The sequence below is a fragment of the Rattus rattus genome, chromosome 6, assembly GCF_011064425.1.
Source record: "Rattus rattus isolate New Zealand chromosome 6, Rrattus_CSIRO_v1, whole genome shotgun sequence".
Taxonomy (NCBI): domain Eukaryota; kingdom Metazoa; phylum Chordata; class Mammalia; order Rodentia; family Muridae; genus Rattus; species Rattus rattus.
The window spans coordinates 140,737,232-140,764,473 of record NC_046159.1 but is presented as its reverse complement, the minus strand read 5'-3'; the positions used below and the strand labels follow the sequence as shown (position 1 = coordinate 140,764,473).

The 27,242-nt window shown below is 39.6% G+C and overlaps 1 protein-coding gene across 3 annotated transcripts in view; it reads right to left on the bottom strand.

The window, feature by feature from the left end:
* The window catches only part of Abcb4 (ATP binding cassette subfamily B member 4), a 215,940-nt gene that overhangs the window by 28,019 nt on the left and 160,679 nt on the right, over positions 1–27,242 (bottom strand). Inside the window, exons 3-14 of one of the 3 annotated variants that reach the window (XM_032907038.1) lie at positions 26,668–26,722; positions 23,517–23,667; positions 17,702–17,759; positions 16,372–16,563; positions 14,650–14,821; positions 13,274–13,398; positions 10,723–10,894; positions 7,496–7,609; positions 6,418–6,528; positions 6,092–6,217; positions 3,398–3,601; positions 1,836–2,006 (exon numbers count right to left, since the gene is read on the bottom strand). The exons of the other annotated variants lie outside the window; for them this stretch is intronic. Coding sequence (XP_032762929.1) covers positions 1,836–2,006; positions 3,398–3,601; positions 6,092–6,217; positions 6,418–6,528; positions 7,496–7,609; positions 10,723–10,894; positions 13,274–13,398; positions 14,650–14,821; positions 16,372–16,563; positions 17,702–17,759; positions 23,517–23,667; positions 26,668–26,722 — 1,651 coding nt within the window. The remainder of the gene's footprint in view (positions 1–1,835; positions 2,007–3,397; positions 3,602–6,091; positions 6,218–6,417; positions 6,529–7,495; positions 7,610–10,722; positions 10,895–13,273; positions 13,399–14,649; positions 14,822–16,371; positions 16,564–17,701; positions 17,760–23,516; positions 23,668–26,667; positions 26,723–27,242) is intronic. 3 annotated transcript variants of the gene reach the window in all.

Sequence of the window (27,242 nt, the reverse complement as noted above, 5' to 3'; positions counted from 1 at the left end):
TTGGGAACTGACAGCCTTCTCCAGAATCCCATAGTAACATAATTCCAACGGCTGTAGTGTGGGTATTTGAGGCTAGTTCAAATTAGGTCTCAAAGATCCTCGAAATCCTATTCTCTAGAGTAGGACCAATTCTGCTGCCTTTTAAACTCTGCCCCATGTGGCTTTTAAAAATGCTGAAATCAGACCATTCCTCTAAGTAATTCAGTGACCTCACATGTTGGTTTAATGAATTGGATGAATATTTAAACCCTAAGTCATACCCACCGTATTATTAATGTTATGTCAGTAACAGTAGCTACCCTTTCTGGCCCTCATTAGCTCTATTTGACTAACAATTTCTCACGACTAATAATATCTACATCACAGACTCATCATAATTTAACTTAATTGACCTAAGTACTTTGAATAAGAATAAAGAAGTAGGAACAATCTAAATGCCCATCAGTTGAAAATGGTGACCCAAATGTGGTACGTCCATACAATTGGAATCTCACCGAACCGTGAAAGGAATAAAATTTAACGCAAATTACAACATTGGTGAAGCTTGAAAATTCTGTGCTACATGAAAAAGACAGCAACGAAGGCCAGCAAGATGGCTCAGCAGGCAAGGGTGGTGAGACCACTGGATGCTGGGAACCCACATAAAGGTGGAAGGAGAGAACCAACTCCACCAAGTTCTCTTCTGACCTCTGCACAAGTGCTGTGGCATGTGTAACACACACACACACACACACACACACACACACGCACATGTATGTTATATATAGGATATATATCATGCACATATAACAACAGCAAAATCAGCAGCCAAGTATGATTACATTCATATGAAATGTCTAGAACCAGCAAAGCCACAGAGACAGGACAGGGCTATTGACGGTGATGCCAGAAGTAGTGTCTGGCTTCTTTTGCGCAATGAAGTATTTCTGGAGTTAGATAGTTTGATGATTGCAGAACCCGATGAGTATGCTAAATGCCATCAAACAATACATTTTAAAATGGAATTTTTTTCTTTCATTTGGGGATTCTAATCCAGTTTTAATTTTATTTATTTCTGAATTTCAAATCTTTTAATGGGGAGTGATCATAATCACCCTAAGGATCAGGTACATTGCTTTGATACAATTTAAGATATCATTGTCAATTAAATTTACAAACAATGATGCCACTATTGCCACAAAACAGATTATTTTGAACTATTTTTAAACTACAGCAGTGTGGAGGTAACCAGAATCATATGTGTGTGCACATATGCATATATGTAATACATCCACATATATATGTATTTATGTGTATTTCCACGTATACTTCAATATAAGTATTTGTCTTTTTACTGATTTAACAAAAAAAAAATCCACAATATGTGTTAAAATTTAGAATGAAGTAGGAGACACCCAAGAAAAGGACAGCATGCTATCACTTAAAATCATTACATAAAAATACCTAAAATTATAAATTTGTCAAATTAATTAATTTGTCAAATTAATTTCTTCACATATTTTAGCATAAGTGTTTTTTGTCAAACAAAATCCATGTGCAAGAAAGAAAAGAGAAGAAAAGAAAAGAAAAGGAAAGAAAAGAAAAGACCACACAGACACACACACACAGTTCCTCCCGCAAGCCTGGGTCTAGGTTCACTGAACCATGCATGGTGGAAGCCAGTGAGGAAGTCATTGACCTCTCTCTGTGTTAATGTAACAGGCCAGGAGAAATCAATAAGTCCCAAGAGACGACCTCATTTCCCCTTTGGGTTTTATTTCCCAATCTGGATTCCCAAAGAACTGGCAAAAGTCTGCAAAACAATTTGCTCCCTGTCCCCCACCCTGGGTGTTTACCTTATCCAGAGCGGCCTGTACCTCCGCTTCGCTTTCTGTGTCCAAGGCTGACGTGGCCTCGTCCAGCAGGAGGATCTTGGGGTTGCGGACCAAGGCACGAGCAATGGCGATCCTCTGTTTCTGTCCCCCGCTCAGCTGCGCCCCTCTGTCACCAACCAGGGTGTCAAATTTCTAGACAGAAAACCCAGAAAAGCTCTCAAAACATATTGTTTTCCAGTTTTACATTGTTGGGGATCAAACTCGGACAAGGCCTTTGAGTATGCTAGGAACGTCCTCGACCACTAAGCTACAAGCCAGCCTTCTTTTTTTTGGTGGGGGAGGAGGAAAGGATTTATTCAGCTTATACTTCCACATTGCTGTTCATCACCAAAGGAAGTCAGGACTGGAACTCAAGCAGGTCAGGAAGCAGAAGCTGATGCAGAGGCCATGGAGGGATGTTACTGGCTTGCTTACCCCGGCTTTCTTAGCTCTCTCTCTCTCTCTCTCTCTCTCTCTCTCTCTCTCTCTCTCTCTCTCTCTCTCTCTCTCTTCCATCTTCATTAACTTGGGTATTTCTTATTTACATTTCAATTGTTATTCCCTTTCCCGGTTTCTGGGCCAACATCTCCCTAGCCCCTCCCCCTCCCCTTCCTTATGGGTGTTCCCCTCCCCATCCTCCCCCCATTACCGCCCTCCCCACAACAATCCCATACACTGGGGGTTCAGCCTTGGCAGGACCAAGGGCTTCCCCTTCCATTGGTGCTCTTACTAGGCTATTCCTTGCTACCTATGAGGTTGGAGCCCAGGGTCAGTCAATGTGTAGTCTTTGGGTAGTAGCTTAGTCCCTGGAAGCTCTGGTTGCTTGGCATTGTTGTTCATATGGGGTCTCAAGCCCCTTCAAGCTCTTCCAGTCCTTTCTCTGATTCCTTCAACGGGGGTCCCATTCTCAGTTCAGTGGTTTGCTGCTGGCATTCATGTATGTATTTGCCGTATTCTGGGTGTGTCTCTCAGGAGAGATCTACATCCGGTTCCTGTCAGCCTGCACTTCTTTGCTTCATCCATCTTATCTAGTTTGGTGGCTGTATATGTATGGGCCACATGTGGGGCAGGCTCTGAATGGGTGTTCCTTCTGCCTCTGTCTGTTCTAAACTTTGCCTCCCTATTCCCTGCCAAGGGTATTCTTGTTCCCCTTTTAAAGAAGGAGTGAAGATTCCGCATTTTGGTCATCCTTCTTGAGTTTCATGTGTTCTGTGCATCTAAGGTAATTACACGACAGCCTTCTTAAAGTATTTTAAATAGGAAAGTATCGTTTTGTAGAAAAAAATGAAGACAGCTGAAGCTTTGACTCTCGTAGTGTATCATAAAGTATAATAAATTAACACAGAATTATAGTAATTACCAACACATATCCCACATGTCTTTAGATTATTTACAAACAGAACGCAGTTTGCAAGCCTTACTTGAGTCATTTAAGGGGTTTACCCAGCAAGGTTGAACCACATTGTAACCCAAACATTAGCTTAGCCTTTGAAGCAAGAACTCAGTCCTTTGCATTTCAATTCTACTTTTAAGGGAGGCTTTACCTGTGGCAGTTTCATGATGAAGTCATAGGCGTTGGCCTCTTTGACAGCTTTTTTAATCTCATCCATTGTTACATTCCCACGGCCATAGCGGATATTTTCAGCGATCGTGGTAGAGAACAGTACCGGCTCTTGACTCACCACGCCGATGAATTCCCTTAGACACCTGACGTTAAAGTTCCGGATGTCCTGCCCATCGATGCTAATCTGAAAGAAAGAAAGATTTTCTATTCAATATTTTAAACAACCTGACTTCCAACACACAAGGGCTCCTCACTAGTATTGAATTCATTCAGAAGTTAGACATAACAAACAGTAATATGCAGGAATAAAATATAGCAACCATATTTTCCCCTGATACTTTCATATATCTTTTTTCAAGAACAGATAATTGGTTATCCACCATAAGAAAATTTGGATATATTAGTTAATTGTCATAGTGCTTAAAAAAATGTCCCCAAGTCCTCTGTATACTCAGGGAAATGCATTCTCTCTCCCTGGGGCTTGACCTCCAGCCCCAGGTAGGTTTTAGGCACGCCACCTTTTTTTAATTCCGAACGTTAAATTTAAATTAAACTATCCCCTTACCTAACTATCCCATGTATGTCTAGATGACGTTTTGGTATTTTGTTATGCTTAAGACACCATAATCTACTTCATCATCTCTTCACTTTTAGCCTTTTGATATTTCCTTAATTGTTATAAAAACAAATCTCATTTAATTGAAAGACATGATTTATATTTCTATGTTAATATCAGTTGCTTACTGGAAATGTCAAGTGTTTGTAGGACATTAATTCCTTGATGAAAAGAGCTAAATAAATGACTATAAGTAATTTAATAGTGGACGACATCAGCAGAAATATAAAACACATCTGCTTCATTGTACCTTGTTGGAACTGGGACCCATTGCTCTTATTTCATAATTAATAGACATGAAGCAGCAATTTTTATAACACTGATCACTGTAGTTCTTCAGCAATTTAATGCATACATACAGACCTATATACATATATGTGCACATACATACATACCCACATACATAAACATACCCACATACACATACACATATATACGCACACATATACATACTTACCTACATACACACATATATACCCACATACACACAAATACATGCATGTACACACACATACTTACCCACATATACACATACATACCCACATACACATACCCACATACACACATATCCACACACACATGCACATACATACCCACAGACACACAGACACACACACACACACACACATACACACACACGCACACACACATTCTGTTTATTTTCACCTCAACCTCTACTTTCCCTCCAGCACTTTCAAACTTTCCTTCCTCTTTACAAATCTTTTCCCTAGTTCATGACTTTTTGCTGTGTTTTTTTTAAATCCTCTGAGTTTAACCAAGACCATCTATGTGACTATGAGTTTGAAATATCTATTAGAACATGGAGGGTTCATGGAAGTAGGGGTATAGAAGCAAAGAAATGATTGATCCTCTTCCAGTATCCACCAAAGCCAATAATTTAAGCTAACCATTTCTCAAAAATATGTATTTATCCTATCTTTTAAAAATTAATCATTCAAGAATTTCATATTTTGTGTTTTGATACACCTACCCTCTTGTCCCAACTCCTCCTAGCTACACCACATCTACCAACTCTGGGTCCTCATTTAAAACACCCATGGAGTCCAACCTGTCTTGACTGCATGCTCTTGGACATGGTCATCCGCTGGAGTGTAGAAGACCTACCAAGGCCCATAAAGAAAAATAACTCTATATTTATTTTCAAATCATTTGCTCACTTCCTCTAATAAGTAGGGCTGCTTTCTCGACAGGAGTTTCTCAGTGATGGGCTGTAACCTGTGAGTATAAGCCAAATAAACCCTCTTCTCTCCCAAGTGACTTTTGGTTACAGTGTTCATCAATGCAGCAGAAGGAAAGGTAAGGACGTTTGTAAAGTTGCATTTTATACTTGTTGACCAACATTGGAAAACTCAATGTCCTTAAGTTGGAACAGCTGAAGAAAATAAACTGTGAGTTAGTGTTGCTTACTTAGAAGTGCAATAGTTCTGATCATTGTTCTCTGTGTAAGAGAATATCCTTCTTCAGAAACGTGTTCTGAATTATACATATGTTTAAAATGCATATACAGGAAAGGAGAATGAATCAAATGGGTCAAAATAAAAATTATCAGTAGAATTATGTGGAAGGTATGTGTGTTCCCTGCAAGAAAGAACACTCTGACATATTCTCACCCTCTATGTTCCTTCCAGAGATTCAGGTGTCTCTATGCTATGCAGTTCTTTCTTTTAGATGTCCCAAAGCTAAAGAAAATGATCATCTTGCTGAATTTAGCCGCTGTTTTAGGATTCGTGGTTTCTATTGTCAGGCTGTCAAGAATAACTCTATGGAATTTGTTTGTGCAAACCAAGCTCAATGGGAGCAACCCTCTTAGTCATTGGATAACAGAAGGGTCCTTTCCGGCTCCCGCTGCTCTCGAAGCTTCTACTAAGGGCATTTGTCCACTTGTCCAAAAATACACGTTCTGTCCAGATGCATTGCAGCGTTGTATATTCTTTCCAAAATCAGACTCACACACAGATTTGTTTGTAAGGGGACAATTTCTAAGGGCCTATTTCTGCCCAACTTCCCGCGTTGGGGAATTTGACTCTTCCCACTTACCGTACCCTCTGTGGGGTCGTAGAGCCTCTGCAGCAGCTGGACAGTTGTGCTTTTCCCACAGCCACTGTTGCCAACCAGGGCTACTGTCTGCCCGCTCTTCACCTTCAGGTTGAGGCCCTTCAAGATCTACAGAGGAGAGAGGGAGGAAGACACGTGTCACGACAAAGCTCCAGAAAGGAATTCAATTCTATTTAGAATTTAGGAAAAATGTGTCAATTAAGAGTTTAACTCCAATAGGAAAAAGTACCTAAATATGATAGGAGTCAAACTCTACTGGGAAGACTAGAGGTCAACTTAAGCTAGGTAACTTGTGTTGCTGACAGTACCTTGATATTAGCCCGAGATGGGTAGGAAAAGTGAACGTCACTGAACTCCAAGTTTCCCTTGATGCTGTCTGGCTTGTGTCCTCTCTCTGAAAAACTGTCAATTTTAGGATTCTAAATAAAACAAAATTCAATGACTATTTTATCAAATAAGCAATTGTATTTTAAGGAATAGGGTGCATTAAATTCTAAAAATAGAACCAGAGTAGCACAATCTCCTTCATGTAAGCGAACACACAGTGAGCATGTGGGATATGTGTGTATGTGTGTGTGCATGTGTGCCATGTGTGTGTCCATGTGCATGCATGTGTGTGTGTCCACATGCATGTTAGTGCACTAGTGTATGTGCATGTATGTGTGCATACAAGTGCATGATTTACTAAAACTTTTTTCTGATAATGCATAGGAATACTCATCTTATTTCCAGTTTTTGGCACACATACATACATTTCAATAAATGGTGAGTTATACATATTTAGACAAATAACAAAAACTTTGGATAAGTCCAGGTATTTCTGCCTTTAGAGGAACTTTTTCTTCTTAAACAATAAATAGAATTGGTCAAGGAGGTGGATTAATGCTGAGCATTAGGAACCATGGAAACTTGCAATGCATTTAGAATTCAGAATTAGATCTACTTCTCTAATTTCTGTTACCAACTTCGAATTTTACATGTAAATGCAGCAGCATGCAAAATATTTTCATTATCAATGTGGTCAGTTCAATTTATTCAATGTGGTTGATTTAAGGTAGGGAGAAGAACAAACCTCATAGCAAAACTCACTGTTAATTTGGCCCTATCCACCATTTATCCCCATCCTACTATTCTGTATAGAAATCATAATCTGGCTACAACATATAAAGGAGGTAAACACAGAAAAGAAGCATCTTTATCCAACACGATAGTAATGACTAATATAGACACACTCAAGTGAGATCAGTGCTATTATATTGCCAAATAAATTCACAGAGTTTCCTGTTGTTACAGTGTATCTTACTAAATAACCTCATAGACTTGATTCAATACTCAGTTATCAACACCACCGTGACTCCCTTAGCTTTCAGACAATGAAAGACTTACATTATCAATAATGTCAAAGATCACATAGGCTGCTCCTCTAGCATTGGCAAAGGCATCAATACAGGGGGCAGCCTGCCCCACACTGAAGGCCCCAATGAGGATTGAGAAGAACACCTGAGCGAAAGAGGAACCATTAGGAGCAGAAGATTATCACCTGAGTTAGAGCCTGCTTGGAATATAATATATGAAGGATCCAGTTTAGGATTTATTGGACACTTAGTAACTTTTGTCTTATTGAGAAATAATGTTTGTACATCTTTATGGGACACATTGTGACAATTGGATACATGTATATAACTAGCATGATAAGACCCCCCCCATCATCTTGCTAAAAATAAAATTGCTTTCAGTAAACAGTAAAATTTATAAAATTAATAAATAAATCATCTCCTTACCTAAATGTTTTTATTTTATTTCCCTTTGTATGCATCAAAAATAAGTTTTGTTTAGTCTGCCAAACCGTTTCCTTTTTCCCTGATCATATAGGTATTAGTCATAAAGACTTCTGAAACCTATTTCATTAGCTCTGAAGGTAATCTCACTAGAGAAAGCATCCCCCGTTAGTGTTTCCTTCAGTTCTTTATCACGTTCTCTTACTCTGCAAGGAACTGTACAAAATGTTCAACCAAAAACATAACAGATTTTGGCCCCATGTGATTTTTCCTTTAAAAGGCTATTATAGATTTATATATGGTCAGATGAACGGAAGTTGAACATTTCACTTTATATCTTAAAAACAGGTCCATAGTCCATGATGGTCTAAAACTCATTCTAGCTTCCAGTCCCCAGCCCCAGCATCCTGTGTACTGGGCCTAAAGGTGTGCATAACTATTCCTGGTCAGTTCATCTGTTTATAGAACACAAAATTATGTGTAGCACACAAAATAACACATTTCACATCTGTTTCATTGAAACATAAACTGTTATATAAATTCAATACAGTCTGAGACAGGATCCTTCCAGTTTCTGCCTGCACCCCGAGCTGACCTTGTGCCACAGTTCTCTCTACCCAGATCCTGCTGGGAGAAAGTTGGTCTCCCAGGAGTGCTGACAAATCTGAGAGCACAGGTAAGGCCACCACTTCTGCTCCAAGGGACCCACTGGGAGCCCTCAGGACACAGGACTCAAGGAGCAGTCTGGGACAGGATCCTTTCCGTCTGTGCCCTCAGCTGATTCTGTACCACAGCTCTCTATACCCAGATCCCCTTGGGAGATAACTGGTCTCCCAGTAGTGTGGACAAACAGGCTTACAGGAGGGTCAAGTCACTGTCAGAGACAGCAAGACCAGCTAACATCAGAGATAACCAGATGGTGAGAGGCAAGGGCAGGAAACTAAGCAACAGAAACCAAAGCCACTTCACATCATCCGAACCCAGTTCCCCCACTACAGCAAGCCCTGGATATCCTAACATACTGGAAAAGCAAGATTTTGATTTAAAATCACATCTCACGATGATGATAGAGGACTTTAAGAAGAACATAAATAACTCCCTTAAAGAAATACAGGACAACACAGGTAAACAAGTAGAAGCCCTTAAAGAGGAAACACAAAAATCAACCAAACAGGTGAAGGAATTGAACAAAACCATTGAGGATCTAAAGATGGAAATAAAAACAATAAAGAAATCACAAAGGGAGACAACCCTGGAGATAGGAAACCTAGAAATGAGATGAGGAGTCATAGACACAAGCATCACCAACAGAATGCAAGAGATACAGAGAATCTCAGGGGCAGAAGATATCATAGAAAACATTAACACAACCATCAAAATAATTGCAAAAATCCAATACAGTTTCAAGAAACCAGATTAATAGTATATGTAATTTAAGAAACATATAGGAGAAGAGAAATTATTCTTTTCTCTCCAGCCCTGGTAAAATTTCTACATATGTTTCTATGTTCTCCGAAAAACAGTGGTATTTGTGTCTACAAAATCCAAATGCCTTCCATCATTTATCTATTAATCTCAGTATAAATAAGGACCAATGAGGAAAAATTCTCAATGGAAGTATATGTTAAGACATTAATGCAACGAAGTCATAGATCTTTGTGATCATTTATCTTGGAAGTTACTTTCAGCCCGTGACACAGACATTGAAGTACCGTGACACAGACATTCAAGTACCCATGCTACTAATGTGAACAAATTCATCATGCAAGGTTAATGGCAAAGGTTAATGCTACCTCCCTTATTTATAAAACATTAGGAGGAAATGCAGAAGTGAAAACATGTGGTGAGCTGCCACAATGACAGTCAGAGAACCCCCAAACTTCACCCAGACCTGCTAAGGCCACTGTAAGGCACATTGTGAGATTCAAGTTCCTACATAGAGAAAGTCTAAGGACTAAATTATATTTAGAAGTTTTACTTTGAAAGAGACAAGTGCAACTTTTGAAATATTTCTGTTTAAATGATTTTTACTGACCAACTCCAACATGGAATATGGCCACAAAGTTTCACTGGTTTATAGAAAAAGACTACCAAAAATCTACGTATTATGACCTAAGTTTGGGAAGAGAAAAACATTCATATCTAGAAAATACAGACCAAAAGTCACCACCAAGTATACATGGGTTCTTAGAATGTAAGTAATTTAAAATTTAAAAGTTTTTATTTTAGTCATTAGTGTAATTTGAATGTATTATTTTCACAATCATGCTATGAGCATGCCTATATTTTTTATATAACCAGTGAACTAACATAGATTTTATTTTCTATTTTAAAAAGCTTCGTGATGTGTAATTTGAATGCTCTTTTACACAATGTCCTATCTGCAATAATAAATGTCATCTCTCTCCTACAGTTAAACTCGACAAGAGAATGAAGGTAATTCAAATATGTACTATTCTAATCATAAATGTTTTCCATTTAATTTCCACATGTGTGTGTGAAATCTGCAATCACAACTTTTTCTTCCAAAAGAAGAAAGGTGGAAAAAGAGAGCAGATGGGGGTGCAGGGTAGAAAGATGGCTCAGGGTTAAGAATGTATACTACTCTCACAGTGACCTGAGTTTGGTTCCGTGTACCTGTGTTAGGTGGCTTATGACCTGCCATAACTCCAGCTCTGGGAGGGGGGAATCCTACACCTCTGGCTTCCATAGGCACTTTCTTTTATACCCAACCCTTCCACAAAAACTTAATGCTAAAAGTAAATAAAAAAGGGAAAGACAAGGTTGATGGAGAAGACTTCCAGCTTTCTTACAATTATTAGAGGTCTTACTTACTGTCATGGCATTTCCAATTGTATATTCTTTTGATATAACCAGAGTGGATCCATACCAGAAGGCCAGTGCATAGGATGCATATATTAACAAAAAGGCAATGCCCATGGAGATGTTGGCCGAGATAGCCTTTTTAATTCCAATCTTTTTGGCATTTTCTAAATGCTTCTGATACCTACCAGAAAACGAAGAGGAAAATGTTACAGCAAGAATAACACTTTACAACCTGAGCTGTAATCAGCCCCTATTCACCATGAGGATAAGGACGGAAGCCATGAAGGTAATAAGGTCTTGAGGATTCCAGTATCCTCGGAATTGACCTGGTCCAGGATTGGTGCTCAGGAGAACGGGCCTAAGCCTGCTCCTGACTGGTCTGACTCATCTCCTTTGAACTCTACTGCACTAATTAGTGTTCCCATGGCTGTCCTGGGATACAGAGTCTTCCTTTCAGGATTGAGGTAGAGGGAAAAACAAACAAACAAGCAAACCCAGGGGCTATTCTAGATTCTTTAGTGGTTATATTCTTATTGGAAACCCATGTTTTCCTCTCTTAGAAAAGAAAATCTTCCCCAGGTTGCTCTTCTGGGTAAGGGACAAAAATTTCATATGTTGTCACAGACAAGCCATGGGCTTCTTACTTAGGTCTTTTAAAAACCAAGCTGTCGTCCACCGCCAAGCTCTAAGGTATAAAGTGGATCTCACAAGAGATATGGGACTTTCTCCATTTTTTTAAATTTTAGTTTCACTGTCTGAGATATGAAGGAAAGAAGCCTACTAACTAACACCTTTTAGGAAGACTATCATGAGACTGATAGACAGTTACGAACTGCAGTAAGTGTACTGACAGGCACATAGCTGGCAAACTCCATATTCTTGTTCCTGTTCTTCCTGTCATCCTAGAACATTACCTCTTCTTATATTTTGTTCATCCTCTCACCATCTTAATTTGGAATAGAATTTTGGTATCTGAATATTTTAAACTTGTATCACTGGCTTCATATTTATATCTACAAATCTTCAGGGCGATTTTTAAGAAATTAAAAAAAAACTTTTTTACATCAAGTTAAATCGATTCTACTCTTCCATGCTAGATCCAAACGGCGTAGAAATTTCAGTGTTGACTCTGAAACTGTAGAAAGAAATCATATGGGTTTTACAAAGGAACTCTGGGCAGTGGGGGAAATACCACATAAATTAGAGAATTTCTTTTTATCAAAACTCCCCAGCAACATCACTGCGTTTTAGTTTAACCAAATGGTGGATGGGAATTCATTAGGCTTTGTTGTGTTGTTGTTTGTGTGTGTGTGTGTGTGTGTGTGTGTGTGTGTGTGCACATGCGCTGCCACACAGAAAGGCTTCTCTAACTGCTTTTCAGTACCCAATTCTTTGGGGTACTTCACTCCACTGTGAGTGCTGCCTCGTGGAGTAGAGCCATGTCTGAGGAGGCAGCCCGTGTACCACATCCGACACTGTGGCTGCTGCTGGGTGGCTGGGCTTCCAGGTGCATGCAGCGGCGAGATTGACGAATGCTCCAATGTGATACAGTGCTCCAGTGAGAGTGGGCATGCTGTAATTACCTTCGCTTGGCTAACGGAGCGGTATGATTACACCGACATCCTGAGGTCCACCTGAGGGTTAGTGTGCTCTGTGTGGACTACTGTGTGCAGGAAGCAGCGGTGAGAAAGGAGAAAAAAAAGGAAGACGTTAGAGAACCAGAAACACGTTGGCCTTGAGGAAGGGTAAAGAACAGAAAAATGGAAAATGAAATGGAAGGGATTGAAAAAGCTTTGCCTTTAATACTGGAAACTTTGTAGAGGATTTTCAGGGACTGAATTTTGGAGAGCTGTGGGTATCAAAAATCTCACACAGAGAGATGTTTATATAGAATCATATTTCAATTATATCAGGGGAAATTATTTTAATGAGAAAATTACCGATATATATACATATATATATATCGGGATATCTATATCTATATATATATATATACGCATATAAATATATTCTCCCCAAACTCATTGAGATACACATACTAAACCTTTATCAATTCTATCTCAATGAAGTTGCTTCTGTTTGTTTGCTGTTGTGTTGTTTAAGCATTTGCCCATGCCCTCAAGCTCATGGCCATGGAGAAGATCTGGCATGGAGGCATTGAGGCAGGTGGGAAGCTCTGTTTTATTCTTATAGAGACCCACACGATCTCACAAAAAATCCTGCAATATGACTAGGAAATCCACGTCTCCAATTTTTACTTCTGTATTCCAGTTTGGAACCCTCTATGGTTCCTTTTAAGCATTTAAAAACATTTTTTTTCCTGACAGGTAAGTCCTTAGGGCTCGTCGGACCTCTAATGGGGTTTGTAGGACACGCAAGGCTGAAAACCACAAGTCAGAGCCTGACAAGCCACAGCCAGCAGCAGTAAAGGGCGTTTGTAGCATGTGGGGGAGGGGTCGCCATTAGGAAAAGAGAGGGTAGGAAACACATGCCACAAAAGAATGAATGAAACCGTATAAACGTGGAATCTCTGAACCACCAGACAGAGAAACTTCCTGACCTTTCTAGCTCTTTGTTCTGGCCCCCGAAAGCTATCACGGTCCTGATGGCTCCCAGAGCCTCTTCCGCCACGGCACCTGCTTTTGCATAGGCAGCTAGTTCTTTGTCACTGAATGTTGAGAGTATCTGTGCAGAAGAGAAACAGTCATGGCGTTAGCGTCGAGAGAAAGGACAGAAGGCAGTCTGCACAAAGCTTTAACGCCCGTTTCCCCATCTAAACGCTTAGTGACGTGCGCTTCATTTCCTCAAAGCCAGGTCTCGATGTGCACCTCCTATAAAGGCTAGATCTGAGCTACTGGAGTCATCAGGGAAAGGAAAACCAGACATAAATCTATAAGTGGTGTACTTGAGAATCGTCCCAAATTCCATCTATCAAAAACCTGTCAAGTAGGAATTTAGGTAAATTAAAAATTTACACCTGAAAGGATTAATTATGCTTTTCCTTTATCATGTCATAATTTATTGTGTTTGTAACAGGCACATATTCATATATGTGAAGGTACATGCATGTAAAAAGAATATTAATAGCAAACATTTTTGAATACTACAATCTTATTCCAAGTTGAGCATCCACCTTTCTTAAAGATGATCTCTTATATTCAACAGCAATCCCCAGGGACCTGCCTACCTCTGCCTCCCCAACACTGGCTTTATAAACTTGGAACATCAAATCTGGGGGTTTTCTAAAATGTGGATTCTGGGGAATCTAACTCAAATCTTCATTATTGCAAGTTAAGTCCCTTTATTGGCTGAGCTTTCTCCCCAGTCCTATGTCACGATTTTTAATCATGATAAAAATGATACTTTCAAACTTATTAATAGTAATTCTATTAGATAATAGGATGACTAAACAAGATGGCACAGGAGAAAACAAAGTCAAAACAAAAGAGATACAAGTAGTTAACTGACTGGCTCATCACGCTCAGATCAGACAAAAATAGTCAGCAAAATTGTTCAGCTCTGAAGCCTTGGTTCCAGTAAATACAATTTTATATGCATGTATTACACATATGCAAAATGTCCAGAATGGGATGTATTTGTCATGGTGAACAACATACCTACCCTATTTAAATCTTTTATATTTGTTCAATCATTTGGAGGACTATGTTTTTAACTTGTACTTTCTTAAATAGAAATATAGGCATACATGTCATTTCATACACCCCATCAGAAGATTTACTCAGAGAGGTAGCAGTGAAATTAAGAATTGTGACTAAAGCAAGAACTGCAGTGTTTGGACTCACTCAAGACGTTAATTTTCGTATTAAAGCTCTATGTGAATGAAACATTCCTGGGAGTGGCTTCCAGCACCACTCTGCACACACAAGTCCACACTTTGTGGGTTAGCACACACGAGTGTGCTTGGGTGTCACAGACCTTTGCCCAAACGGCTGTAGAAAGCCCCAAGATGGGGCTGATGGCCATGATCACGAGGGTGAGCTTCCATCCTCTGATGAACCCCACTATGAATCCTGCAAAAAACGTGGCTATTGCTTGAAAGAACATTCCAACCTTGTCACCAATTCCTTCACTGATTTTGGAGATGTCACTAAAAAAGATCACACCTAAGTGGTTACAGGTCTTCAGTCAGAAAGGTAAAGTAGACATTTAATAAATGCTTAGACAAGAAAAACATACCCATCCTATGGGAAACCTCTTACAGAGCCTTAGCCTCCTGGGTATTTTCCCACAAAAATACTACACAAAGGAAACTCAGGATTAGTTCATGCTTCTGAGAAGTTAATGTCATTGAAGCTAATGCTATGAAATTAGTTAATCCTATTACAGGAGCATTAGCATTGTGCACATGAAAATTTGTTTAAAAGAAGTAATTAGGAAAGGTATTATGACAGTAAAAGGATATTCAAAGGCAAAAAAGTTCCATTCTTAATTGAGCATCATTTACCCAGAATATGCATATATGTATACATACACATCATACACATATATATCATATATACATAGACATCATATACACGTATATGTAATTCTTTCTCCTGCCTGCCCTCACTCCCTCATTTCTTTCCTCCCTTCTTTTCTCTCTCCTTTCCTCTTTTTGAGAGATGGTCTTTCTATATAGCCAAGGCTTGCTTTGAATCTTTGACCATTCTCTTAGCATTCCATAGCTTAGTCCCTGGAATGCTTGGGTTCCAGCTCTGGACCACCACGGCTAGTACTTGAAGCTTTCTTTGAGCACTGTGCTGATGCCAAAAAGAAAATAAAATGCAGATTTCCCCACTTAAGAGTGCTCCATTCGTAAAGTGTATACAGATAAGTCACAATCCGTAAAGTCTATACATCAGGACCAACTCCTGGTTCTAAGCATCTCAAAGATTCAACCCATACCCTTGTTTGTGTTCTCACTATCAGTGTGACTGTAGTGGGATCATGCAAAGAAAGGAAGTCCTACAATGCTACTGCAGCTCACACCCTCACATGGCTGCCATTTCGGTTGGTGTGAAGGCTAAAACTTTTTGGTAAGGCATGGAGGTCCTAATTGCCTTCATCTTCTCTCCTTTGCTGACCTCCTCTGCTCATGTGCCAGAATGTCAAAGGTATTTCACCTCTCTTCCTCTACTGGAACAAAACGCTAAAAAGACAACTTGTAATCGAGCCTTGATATTTGTTTAGTAAGCAAAGCATCAACACTCTCTAAAGCTAGTCTCTTTGCAACTAAGGCAACCATTTATTTATCCACTCAACCATCTTTATTTGGGGTCTAGTACCTGCCAAGCCTACAGCAAGCTCCATGAAAGATAAATGAGTATAAAAGATGCATCTAGTCCTCAAATAATGAGAGAGACAGAGAGAGAGAGAGAGAGAGAGAGAGAGAGAGAGAGAGAGACAGAGAGACAGAGAGACAGAGAGACAGAGAGACAGAGAGACAGAGAGGAGAGAGAGAGAGACTCTAACATAAATAGAAAACACATTGTGGCATAATCTATAGAGGCCTCTAGAAATGACTATCACATATGTAATCAACTCATGGCTAATGCTCAAAGCAGTAATTTAATGTTGCTTCAAAGCTCTCTTCCCTCATCGATTTTTCACACACTGTTTCGTCTTTTCACCAAAGTGTGACATTAACAACATACGTACTCTGTCAGCCGTGTGTTGAGTTCGGTGGTGCCCTTGATGTCAAACCAGCCCATTTCTTGTCGAAGGATGGCGTGAAAAAATTTTTGCCTGATTTTCCTTATTTGTCGGCCAGCTGCCAAAGTCCAGAAGGAGACTTGGATATAGGCAGCCAAAAGAACTCCACCACCTAGTCCCGAATAGTAGTATGCATATCTGGAAAATAATTGAGGGGGCACTTTGATCTCTTCGTTTCGTTTTGAGACAGGGTCTCCTTGTGTAGCTCAGGACTGCCTTAAATTCATTCTGTAGCCCAGACCAGGATTGACCCTCGAACCTTCTGCCTCAGCTTCCCAAGGGCTGAGATATCAGGAATGCCAGCTCTTGGGGAAGAAGTTCAGAATTGGAAATCGGTTCAATTTGCTAAAGAAATCATAAACACACAGGATATTATCACAATTACACGTCCGTTTTCCTCTCTTCTTCAATGGCAGGGTGAGTGCTGCGTAACAGAAAACCTATTTGCCTGAAACATGGCATGATGAAACCTCAAATGAATGTGGTTAACTACGTAAAAGCAGTGTCAGTCTTAAATTGGTGACAGTTTTCATAACCGTAACCTGGGCTTAAATGTCCACAATGAAAGTGTCTCTACTCCTACCACAGGGCAACCAGCAGCAACCATACAAAGCAGGCAAAATGGTTCTATGTGTGAAGTTTTCCACATTTTTAATTAAAAGAAAACATCTTATTTGGCAGGCTCAAACTTTTAAAATTAATTTTATAAAAAGGTAATAAATTCAAATCGATCTGGGACAGAAGTGCAGCTAATTGAGTAGATGGTGTCTTTAAAAGTAATAAACCCCAGTTCCATGATCCAAGATCTACTTTTGATCTATTTTTACAAACTGTTTTCAATTAGCCCCCAGGCCTACTTTAGTGTACAGAAAGCCCCATTTAGTCAGTAAGCACCATTAAAATGCAACCAGACATAATTATTGTGCTGCAGGCTTTTGAGGTTTCTGTCAGGAAGACTGGAAGGGCTGTGGATGCCATTGATGTGCTGAAATCAAAGTGACAAAATGGGAACGAAGATGGTAAATAACTGTTTTATTAACTTTATTAAAGCAATAATCACTATGGTTACTTATAAGGATACCTGTTGTGAGGAGTCATATACAAGTGAGAGGCCGTAAGAAAAGCAACTTATGAAACTGGGGGCTGGGGCACAATAAGAGGAGGTGGGGAAAGAAATTGGATGTGTTATATAGTCTCACAACTCTGTAGCACCAGATCGCTTTTTCAAAATGGAATGTTAAAAGTAGTGCACAATATATACACAAACACAAATTACCTAGTCATTTCTTCTTCCAGAATTCTTCCTGGATTTAGCATTGACAATGAAAAATTCACTAAATAAAAACAAAAAAAAAGTCATTTTAAAAAAGAGGGACTATTAACAGGAATTGCTGGGTTTAAAAAAAAATCTGTTAAGAATGTAACTATGTGAACAATATGTAGAAGATGCTGCAGTTAAGTTTCTCAAAGAAAACTTTTTTTTTTTACCCCTAAGGGTACTTTTTAGTTCACTGAAACATAGTTGCAAGTGTGTAGGTCCAGCTGGGGGGAGACAGGTCCAGTTCTACCCCGTCTACAAAGTCCTGGTTCTGTGGCCAAGCAGCCTCCTAAGGCATCATGGAATGTGTGACTGAAGGTGGAGACCCAGAGGTGTACACCTAAGGCAGAGGTCGGAGTGGAGACTATCAAGTTTGGTGGACACTGCTATTTTCTTAGTGATTCAAAAGACTTGCTTTTGTAACTTTTTACTTGTATCCCTTTTTTTTTTTTTTTTTTTTTCTTCCCAACAACATAAGTAAGGGAAAGGCCAGATTACTTCCATTACAAAGAAGAAAAATCCCAACTGAGTGAGTCAGAAATAAGCCACAGGATCTCAAGGGCTAATAGTCAAGCCCTATAGTGCATCTTGTTTATTAACATACTAGGTATGTGTGTGTTTGGCAGCATTAACTGAAAAGAACCATACTAGTTATTGTGAGCTAATGGGATAAAACAAACAAACAAACAAACAAACAAACAAACAAAAAAACCTGCCATTAGTTGTTTAAATGACAACTACTATGCATTGAGTGTTTGTTAAATGCCAGGCTCTGTTCTGAACACTCCACATGCATTCCTTCAGCTTTCATAACAACAACGTGAGGTAACACTATCTCAAAAAGTTTCACTTTATGGAAAAGAAAAGGGAAGCAGAGAGAAATAGACACGTCTAGAGCACAAAGTTACACAGTGTGCCCTTTGCTCTCAGATGACTCTCTCTCTGCTGCATCGATCTGTGTGGCGATGACTTATTTCCACTTTAAAAAACACACACACAAACAAAATGAAGGGAAAAAGTAAGATCATCTATTTACAGCACTTGTGAAATATATTACTGAATAAAATATCCCTGAAGCATTGTTGAGCAAGGAGAAGGCAGGCACTTCCCATTCTCTGCCGTCCCAAGAGAGGAAGTGTTCTTTATCCTTTCATCCCGGGCGAATGGCCCAGGGGTCATGTTTTCTTGCTGCCGTGTAGCAGTGTGCCCTTCTTATCTTTCTCCAAAGGAAGATAAAAAGTTGAAATTTATTTCAACCGTGTCAGGGTCAGTTGCCAGGAGTGCAGCCGGAGTGCAGTGCCCGTTACTGTGGTTTTTCCCCTACCGATGTAAAAGGCTTCGCTTAGCTGTCGACTCGTTGAGGGATCCCTTCATTTTACTTCTTTTCTGGTCCGTTCTGTGGGCCCTCCCCCTTCCTAGCAATTAAACATGGAAAATCAGACTACGTCTGGATTGAGGGGCGGTTAAGTTGTCCTGGAACTGCGGAATTTGTAAAAATCACTGGGTGTTTCTCTCCCTGAATTTAGAAATTAGGTGAAATCTTAAGGTTTTATCTATTCACACCCCTACCTTTTAAATCTCTCCATAAGGATAACACAACTCAATGAGCACCCCGCCCTCCATCTCCCCATCCCTGCACACCCCTGAAAATGTGAATCTATGAACATTTCAGATCCTACCCAGTCCTTTCCAAGAGTCCCAGGCCAAGAAGGGCAGTATAATTCTGGGTGAGAACCTCTCCTCCGTGTCGCCAGGAGATCCAGGGCCCCAGGTGCCTGGACACAGTCAGACAAACGTGTTCAGGGGGCTCCCGGAAGAGTCAGGGGATTGGAAGTTTGCAAAGAGCCTGGACCCAACCTCCTCAGATGCCATTTAAAATGTGTGCCTTAAAAGGAGTTCCAGTTGATTACGTGGTTTAGTCTTTAAAAGTTATTGGGAACTCTGGAAATAAAATACTTTCCAGATCTTACCCAGACCTAGTCACACCAGTCCATCTCACTGATTTAGAATGTTCCAGCTGATTCTACTGTGATGGGATGGAGATTGCTAACCCGATGTCTTCCATACCATGAAAATGAGGAATGCTTTAAAGCTGCATTTTCATTTTAGGGAGATCCTGTAAAATTGACCTCTGCTGGATGGCGAAGCAAAATGATAGACTGGTTGAGTCACTTCCATGCTCTTGACTGCTCCCCCGACATCCACTGAACATTTATTGCATCCTAGAGGCCTTCCATAAGTAACCAATACGATTCCATCAGTCCATCCACAATCATCTTTCAAACGCTATTTTAAAATAATAGCACCACACTGGTTTAGCAATTTGGCCATGGCCACCCGACTATTGAGAGCAGGATCTGATTAATAAGGAGGCATTAAGGAATAGAGAAAGTATCTAGATCATCACATTAGACTCTCAAAGTGAATTGACACCCACTTGCCTAGGAATTCCTGTATCACACAGAAATGTCCAGCATCAAAACAAATGGTGTCTGTTCAGGCAGTTTGGGTGCTGTGTGGCCAGTTAATGTAGCTCAGAGCTCAAGTTCATTTTGTCTTCTCTGCCATGAAGCAACACAAGAACGTCGAAACTGCGGCAATCCCCCCACAGAATTTGCTAGATCATTATAGTCAGACAGAGTTGTCCTGAGCAATAATCAACTCTTTGATACTCTGCAGATGAGCTGTTTTCTATGACTCTGTTCTTAAGGTTTTGGATGCTTGTCCATAGTTTGTGCACAACCAGAGCATTGTGAGAGAGCAATCCTGTCATGAAGTAGCTTCACTCCACTGACAAGGATGGGCTGTGTTCACAGTAAGTCATTGTTAGAGCCTCTTGTAATTTAAACCTTTCCCCCCTCTAACATTCCATCTCACTTGGCTTCCATGAAGTCTAGTCGCCCAAGAATCCTCCCATTCTAAATAACATGCTCAAAAACAAAGCAAAACAAAACTCTATTTGATAAGCTGTAACTTCTTCTGAGTACACAACCCCAATGAGCTCTAGCTCTATGCTATTATCTCTAAACATAGCAATGAACACTCTAAAATTGGAGTGAGTTCATTGATGACATCATTTTTCTCCAAAGAGAATGTGGTATGAGACTATTACTTCCACAAACTACATAAGAATGAATTACTCATGAGAAATTCACAGGGCTTCCCGTAGCAAATTCTCCATGACAGGCAATATGGCCTGTGACCATGTGGTTTCAGAGAGCCAAGGGTCAAAACCCCAGCACTTATAATAGAGGGTACTGTGACAGAGTTGTTAACTCTTGAGTCTACCTCCCCAGTAATCTCTTGCTTGGGCAGTTTCCCTAGAGAGACCTTGAATCTGGCCCTTAGCACAAAGTACCTGCCTGCCTCATTCAACTTCAAAGCCATGCAATTGCATCATTAGTTACAAGTAAAAAAACAAGCAAACTGCTCCAAAGAAGCAAGTAATTGAATTATTCTAGAAAAACAAAACAAAACAACAACAGCAAAACCTCATAACTGAAAAGAACAAGGCTATGATACTTGGTCCAAAGGCAAATTCATTCATGATAAATACATTTAATTGTTTTAAGCTGATTTTTAAAAATGTAATTGTAATAAAAATACATGTAGAATGAAGTATACCATCTTGACGGTTTTAAATATACAGTTTAATACTGGTAAATATTCTTGCATTTTTATCCAACAATCTTCTGAACTAAAACCCTATGCCCATTACACAGTAGCTTCTCATATCCCTCTCCCAGTCCCTTGTAAGTGCCATTCTTCTTTCTGTCTCTATGAATTTAACTGCCTAGGTAGTCCACATAAGTGGATGATTCTGACAGAATCCATCATTTATCCTCCTCTTTAACTTAGCATAATGTCCTCAAAGTACATCCATCCTGTATCCTGTACCAAAAATTTCCCCTTATAAAGGCTGAGTAATAGTTCATTGTATTTTTCACTATACTAATCTGATTTTTTTAAACCCTAAAAGAAGTCAGTTTTTAGTTGGTGTTTTCCACCATAGGCACCAAAAGCATGCATGTGTAATTAATATGCAACAAGTGAAAAATCCATACGTAATTGTAACAGATCAAATCTTCTATGAACTAAAAGGAAGACAAACACAAAACGTCTACCTCTTACAATCCTTAAATACTTTTATTATCTCCTTTATTTATGTATCTGTTTGTTTGCTGGTTTGTTTAAGACAGGTCTCTCTGTATAACCCTAACTGTACTGGAATCCATTAAGTAGACTAGACTGACCTCAGACTCACAGAGATCCACCTGCCTCTGCCTCTTAAGTACTGGGGCTGAAGTCATGCTCCCACTATGTTAGGCTCAACATTTTTTAAAATAAAGAGTTATTTTTATTTAATGTGTTTAGGTGTTTTGCCTGCATGTTTATCCATCACAAACATGCAGTGGCCCTGGAGGCCTCTGACAAGCTACCATGTGTGTCCCGAGGTTTGAACCCAGGTCCTGTAGAACAGCCAGTGCTCTTCTCTGCTAAGGCATCTTCCCAGCTCCTACTAACCACCTGGTCCTATTTCAATCTATGCGGCCTGTTAACTTGTCCTATTGTCCTATGGTTACCTTGTCCTATCTCAACTTAACTTTACAGTATTTCTGTTAAGGTTTTTGGTCACTGGCAAAGCATTAGCAATTCAAATCCATCTGAAACAGGTTTTTTTTCCTCCTAGAAAAGCGTAATTATTTATCCTGGAAAAAAATATGCACAGCCCTGATCATAGCTGAGAGGGTAGAAAGACCGGGGATGGAAGTCTGTCTTAACGCGAGTAGCATACTATGAACACCCTCACCGGATTTCTGAAAGGAATTATGTTAATCAGCATTAATGTAAACATATCTTCTGAATTTATCCAGCAATCACATTTTCTTTAAATAATTGCATTTATGCCTTTTAATGGCAACTAAGTATGTGGTTTCCAACCAGTGATCTATGAAAACGCATGTAGAATGATATGTAAATGATGGGGTGCATGTTACTCCATGATCTATGAAAACGCATGTAGAATGATATGTAAGTGATGGAGTGTTTGTTACTCAGTTACATTTGTAATGAAAACTTCCTTTCTTCATTTTTTTTATTCTATTGACGATGTACTGATACAGCTTCATTTTGGATAAACCATGGGAGTATCTCTAGATTAAATTTAATTACTATGAAGACAAGCATGACCATCTGCTCCTTACCACAATGGTGCTGGTGTGACCCTTTTTGAGGTGACATGGACCTCGTGACCCATTCCTTTAGATCACTACTGAGGTCATTGCTATTCAGCAAAGTGTCAATTCTAGTTTCTCTGGTCGGTTCAAAAAAACTCAAGCATAGGAAGTAGGTATTTCAAAGAGGAGAGTGGGCAAGAGAAAAAAAGATAAAACCCAGACAGAAGCTTACAAAAGTTACCACGTCCAAGAAGTACTGTGTGCTATCTGAAGTGTTTCAAAACATTTGTTTCTGTGATCACAGAGGATAGACACTACATCAAGACACTATAATCCCACTTTGTTTAGCTGCAAAGCCTACTGTACTTCCTTATTGTTTTAAAAGTCAAACATCACAATTCACTTTTTGAGATTCAAATGAGCATTTAAAAAATGCTATAAAAAATTTCACAATTCCCTTGCAGTATTTAGGGTCACCTAGATGTCTAAATCAATCAACAAACAGATGACGTAAATTAAAACTAGTTTCTAATACCTTTCACCCAGTTAGATAAAAGTAATGCATTTTTTAAAAAGAGGTAAAAAAAAACAATTACCTGGCAAGGAAAAGTTCCCAGCATTATCTACAAACTTATCTGTCATTTCTCCAAAGACTATCATCATAAGGGGAAGACCCGATCCGTGAGCTATGGCCATGACGGTGCCCAGGAGCATAAACAATTTATCCTGCCAATCAGAGTATCGGAACTGAAAAGAGAAAAATAAGATTCCATTTAATAATTCGTGCTTTGGGGATTTTTGTTTCAAGTTAGTTCTAGTATCAGAGTTATCATCTTAGAGAGTATATGAATTGCAATTCACATAATTGTAAGCGTAATTTTATGATATTATGCATATAAAAAGAAATCCATCTAATTCTACTTAATTAGCACTTAGCATGGGTGAATTATTATTATGTAATCAAGGTAATAAAGATTTGGATCCGTTTAGAAATACGATTTAATCTCCCAGAGGTTGTGTTGTGTGTAATGAGTTAAGGTGGTCTGGGGACCAACGTTAAGTTCGCATGCACAAAACATACCCTTCAGAACAGTGCATGTACGGAACACTACTTCAGCAGAATTAGAAACAGGAATGAACGGACCTTCTCAGTTTGAGGCCAGATCCCTTTGAAAGGGTGAAACTAGCCTTTAAAAGCAGTTCAGTAAGGAAGAGCTCAGAAAAAGAACTTTATGAAGTATCTGTCTTTGGACTTTATGGAAGTCTTGATCATTGAGAATCTTGAAAGACGAGAGAGAATCAACTGGAAGAGAATAGGGGATGTAGAGGAAGTCTGGATTTTAGGCTCGCAAAAGAAGATGGCTTAGGACTACACAGAGCACGGCAGAAGTCCTGAGGATTACGTTATAGGTAAGTAGAAACTATAAAGACCTTTAGGTTTAGTGCATAGCAATTATCACAGCAAAGTACACACTCCTACTTACTAAGCAAATACCACTTCAGAAGACAGTAATTCACTGTCCTTTTAATCTTCTCCCATTTACTCCTTTTGCTCAATATTTTTGATGGTCTCCTCTGTAGATTTCTCTTTGTTCTTTCTCCTCTGCCTTCTAGACTACAGATTGGCTGTTACATTTCCCTTTTCAGCTTCCTCTCCATCTCCTGCATTTCCCCTCTCCTTAAAACTGTACCCTCTGTTCCCTTCCCCCTATATCTCCCGTTTGGGACAAATGGTGGTTATTTGAAGAATATGCAGTGAGTCAGGATGGTGAAGTGGGTGGGTCTTTGACCGACTCACACTCTCCAGGGAGGCTGAGGTTGGGAGCACTGGGTATGTGTGCAAACTGTTCTCCAAGGGCTTCAGAGTTCATCTGGGGCAGCGAGGGCAGACTCCACTCAAACACACAGGGCAAAACAAGAAGAGGGAAAGAAAGGAAGGGTGAGGACCAGGAAGAGCTCACAGAAAATCAGAGGCAGTGACAACCATGAAGGCCTAATGGAAAAGGATGTTAGTGGCTACAAGGGACCCGTGCCCTCAAGGTCTGCTGTTGGTGGCTTCTAAGTGAAGGAAGTTAAGAGATTTGGGTCTTTCAACATCCTTTCAGAGCACACAGTGAGATTTTCCTGTCATTTTCCTTTTCAGTGGACATTATATGGCACGGAAGAAGGTTTTAATGCACTCCATGTCGGTTGAATTAAACTTAAATGTCTAAGGTCAAATTTAAAGTTAGGAGACAGTTGATTCATTTTTAGTGACCCTTTTCAACAAAACAAGACACCTCTAATCCTATTAGCAGCTTTGTTCTGAGGTTTTTTCACACAGACATCTACTCAGGAGAAAGAGAGTGATTAAATTTAAAGTCAGTTTCAACTAAAATTATTAAATACCAATTATTCTACTTTCATTGTGTGTTTCTTCCATTTTCTATAGGAAACAGATTCTAAACTGACATTAAAATCACATGCTATTTCACAATGTATTATCCACAGCACTAAAAACATTCTTTTTCTAGGCTGGTGAGGTGGCTCAGTAGGGAAAAGCAAGTCCCTCGAGACTGATGACCTGAGTTTCATGTCTGGAACCAAAAGGTTTGAAAGAAGAGAACAGATTCCCAAAAATTGTCACTTGCCTTCCGTACATGTCGTGCTGCACTAGACACACAGCATGTTGGGACCTTGGTCCACTGTCTACTGTAAGTCAATACAGCATAAGCATAAACACACACAATAAAAATTGAACAAAATTTTACTCTCACGGAAACTTTTTAAGCAAAGACAAAGAGTAGAGGAAAGGGTGTGAACAGGAGCTTGGACCGACAAGAGGACAGTGCTGTGTGAAAATGTTCGGTGCCCTTTCATACATTTGCTTTCTAACTTGGTGGCTTCAATTGACACACACTTAATTCTTTCTTTCCTGCTTTTTTTCTTTTTTCTGTCAAAGACTGTTCGAAACACATCACATTTTTTCAAAGCGGGTGAACACTTTCCTGGCCTGCCTTCCCTGAGACACATTACAAATGAAAACAGATTTGATTTCTTCGGGAAAGAAATAAAAACCATGTTGTCTTTCCTTCTACCCTTGGAAAACACTGGGAATGACCTGAAACAGAATCAGAAACCAGGATCATGTCAAGGTTCACTGATTTCCTAATAATTGTGAGTGTGGGCATTTTTTTGTTTTAAATGTTGTTTTCAACATTAAACGTTTTTTGCTGGGCAGGGGTTGGGGGTGGGGTTACTGACAGGGTTTTATGAATCAAGATGTTTACCTGAAGCCAGTGGGTTTCCATGGTATTTCTGAAATGCTTCTTTTTTTTTTAAAAGAAATATTTATTTTATGTATGTGAGTACACTGTTACTGTCTTCAGACACAGCAGAAGAGGGCATCAGATCTCATTACAGATGATTGTGAGCCACCATGTGGTTACTGGGAATTGAACTCAGGACCTCTGGAAGAGCAGTCAGTGCTCTTAACCACTGAGCCATATCTCCAGCCTCAAAATGCTTCATTTTTGCTTTATCTCCCAATGTCGTAGTGAGCTCAAAGCCAGCTAACCCCACCCCTTTCATCACCTGTCTTGTTACTTAAAGCCATTGTTTACGACTACCTAAACCGTAGGCACAGGTAAGGCAGAAGCAATCCAGTGCTGCATTAGACAGACAGACTTAAAGCATCGAGCTATTGACTCAAGTCCCCAGATTTGAATGAAAGGCAGGATTATTCCCGCGTAGTATTTCACAACTTACCAGTGTCAACGGGCCAATTAAATTCACTTTCTTCTTTTTTTCTCTGCTCTGGTTGCTGTAAGATATAATCGTTCAGATTTAAAGCTGTTATGAACAACCAGTTGGACACAAGCCTTAGTAGCTATGATTTTTGAATCGTAACATTTTTAGATAGAAAAAGACTAACATTGTCAAAATGATCTGGCTTCACAAATGCGCCTAGGCAGTCAAGTACAAAGGTAACTGTCCAAGGTACTACAAGGACGTATGGATACGCAAAGAAAGGGTCACCGACAGCCTTACGGAGTTAGTCCACAGAGTGAGAAGATGCACATGGGACTCTTTACCAAATCACTTATGTTTTTCTGCGTTCAAGAAATATCTAAGATCCAGTTACTTCTCCTCATTTTTCTTGCTACATTCCCATTAGAATAACCCCCCACTTCATTTCCGTTTATATCTGCTTTAGTGTCCTGGAAACTGTAGCCAATATAATCACTTAGGAACGCAGGCTACTTCTCTTCTCAGGCAATAACAATGGCTCTACTTCTTCTTAGAGGGACATTGAAACCTTTATATTGGCTGCAGAGTCTGCA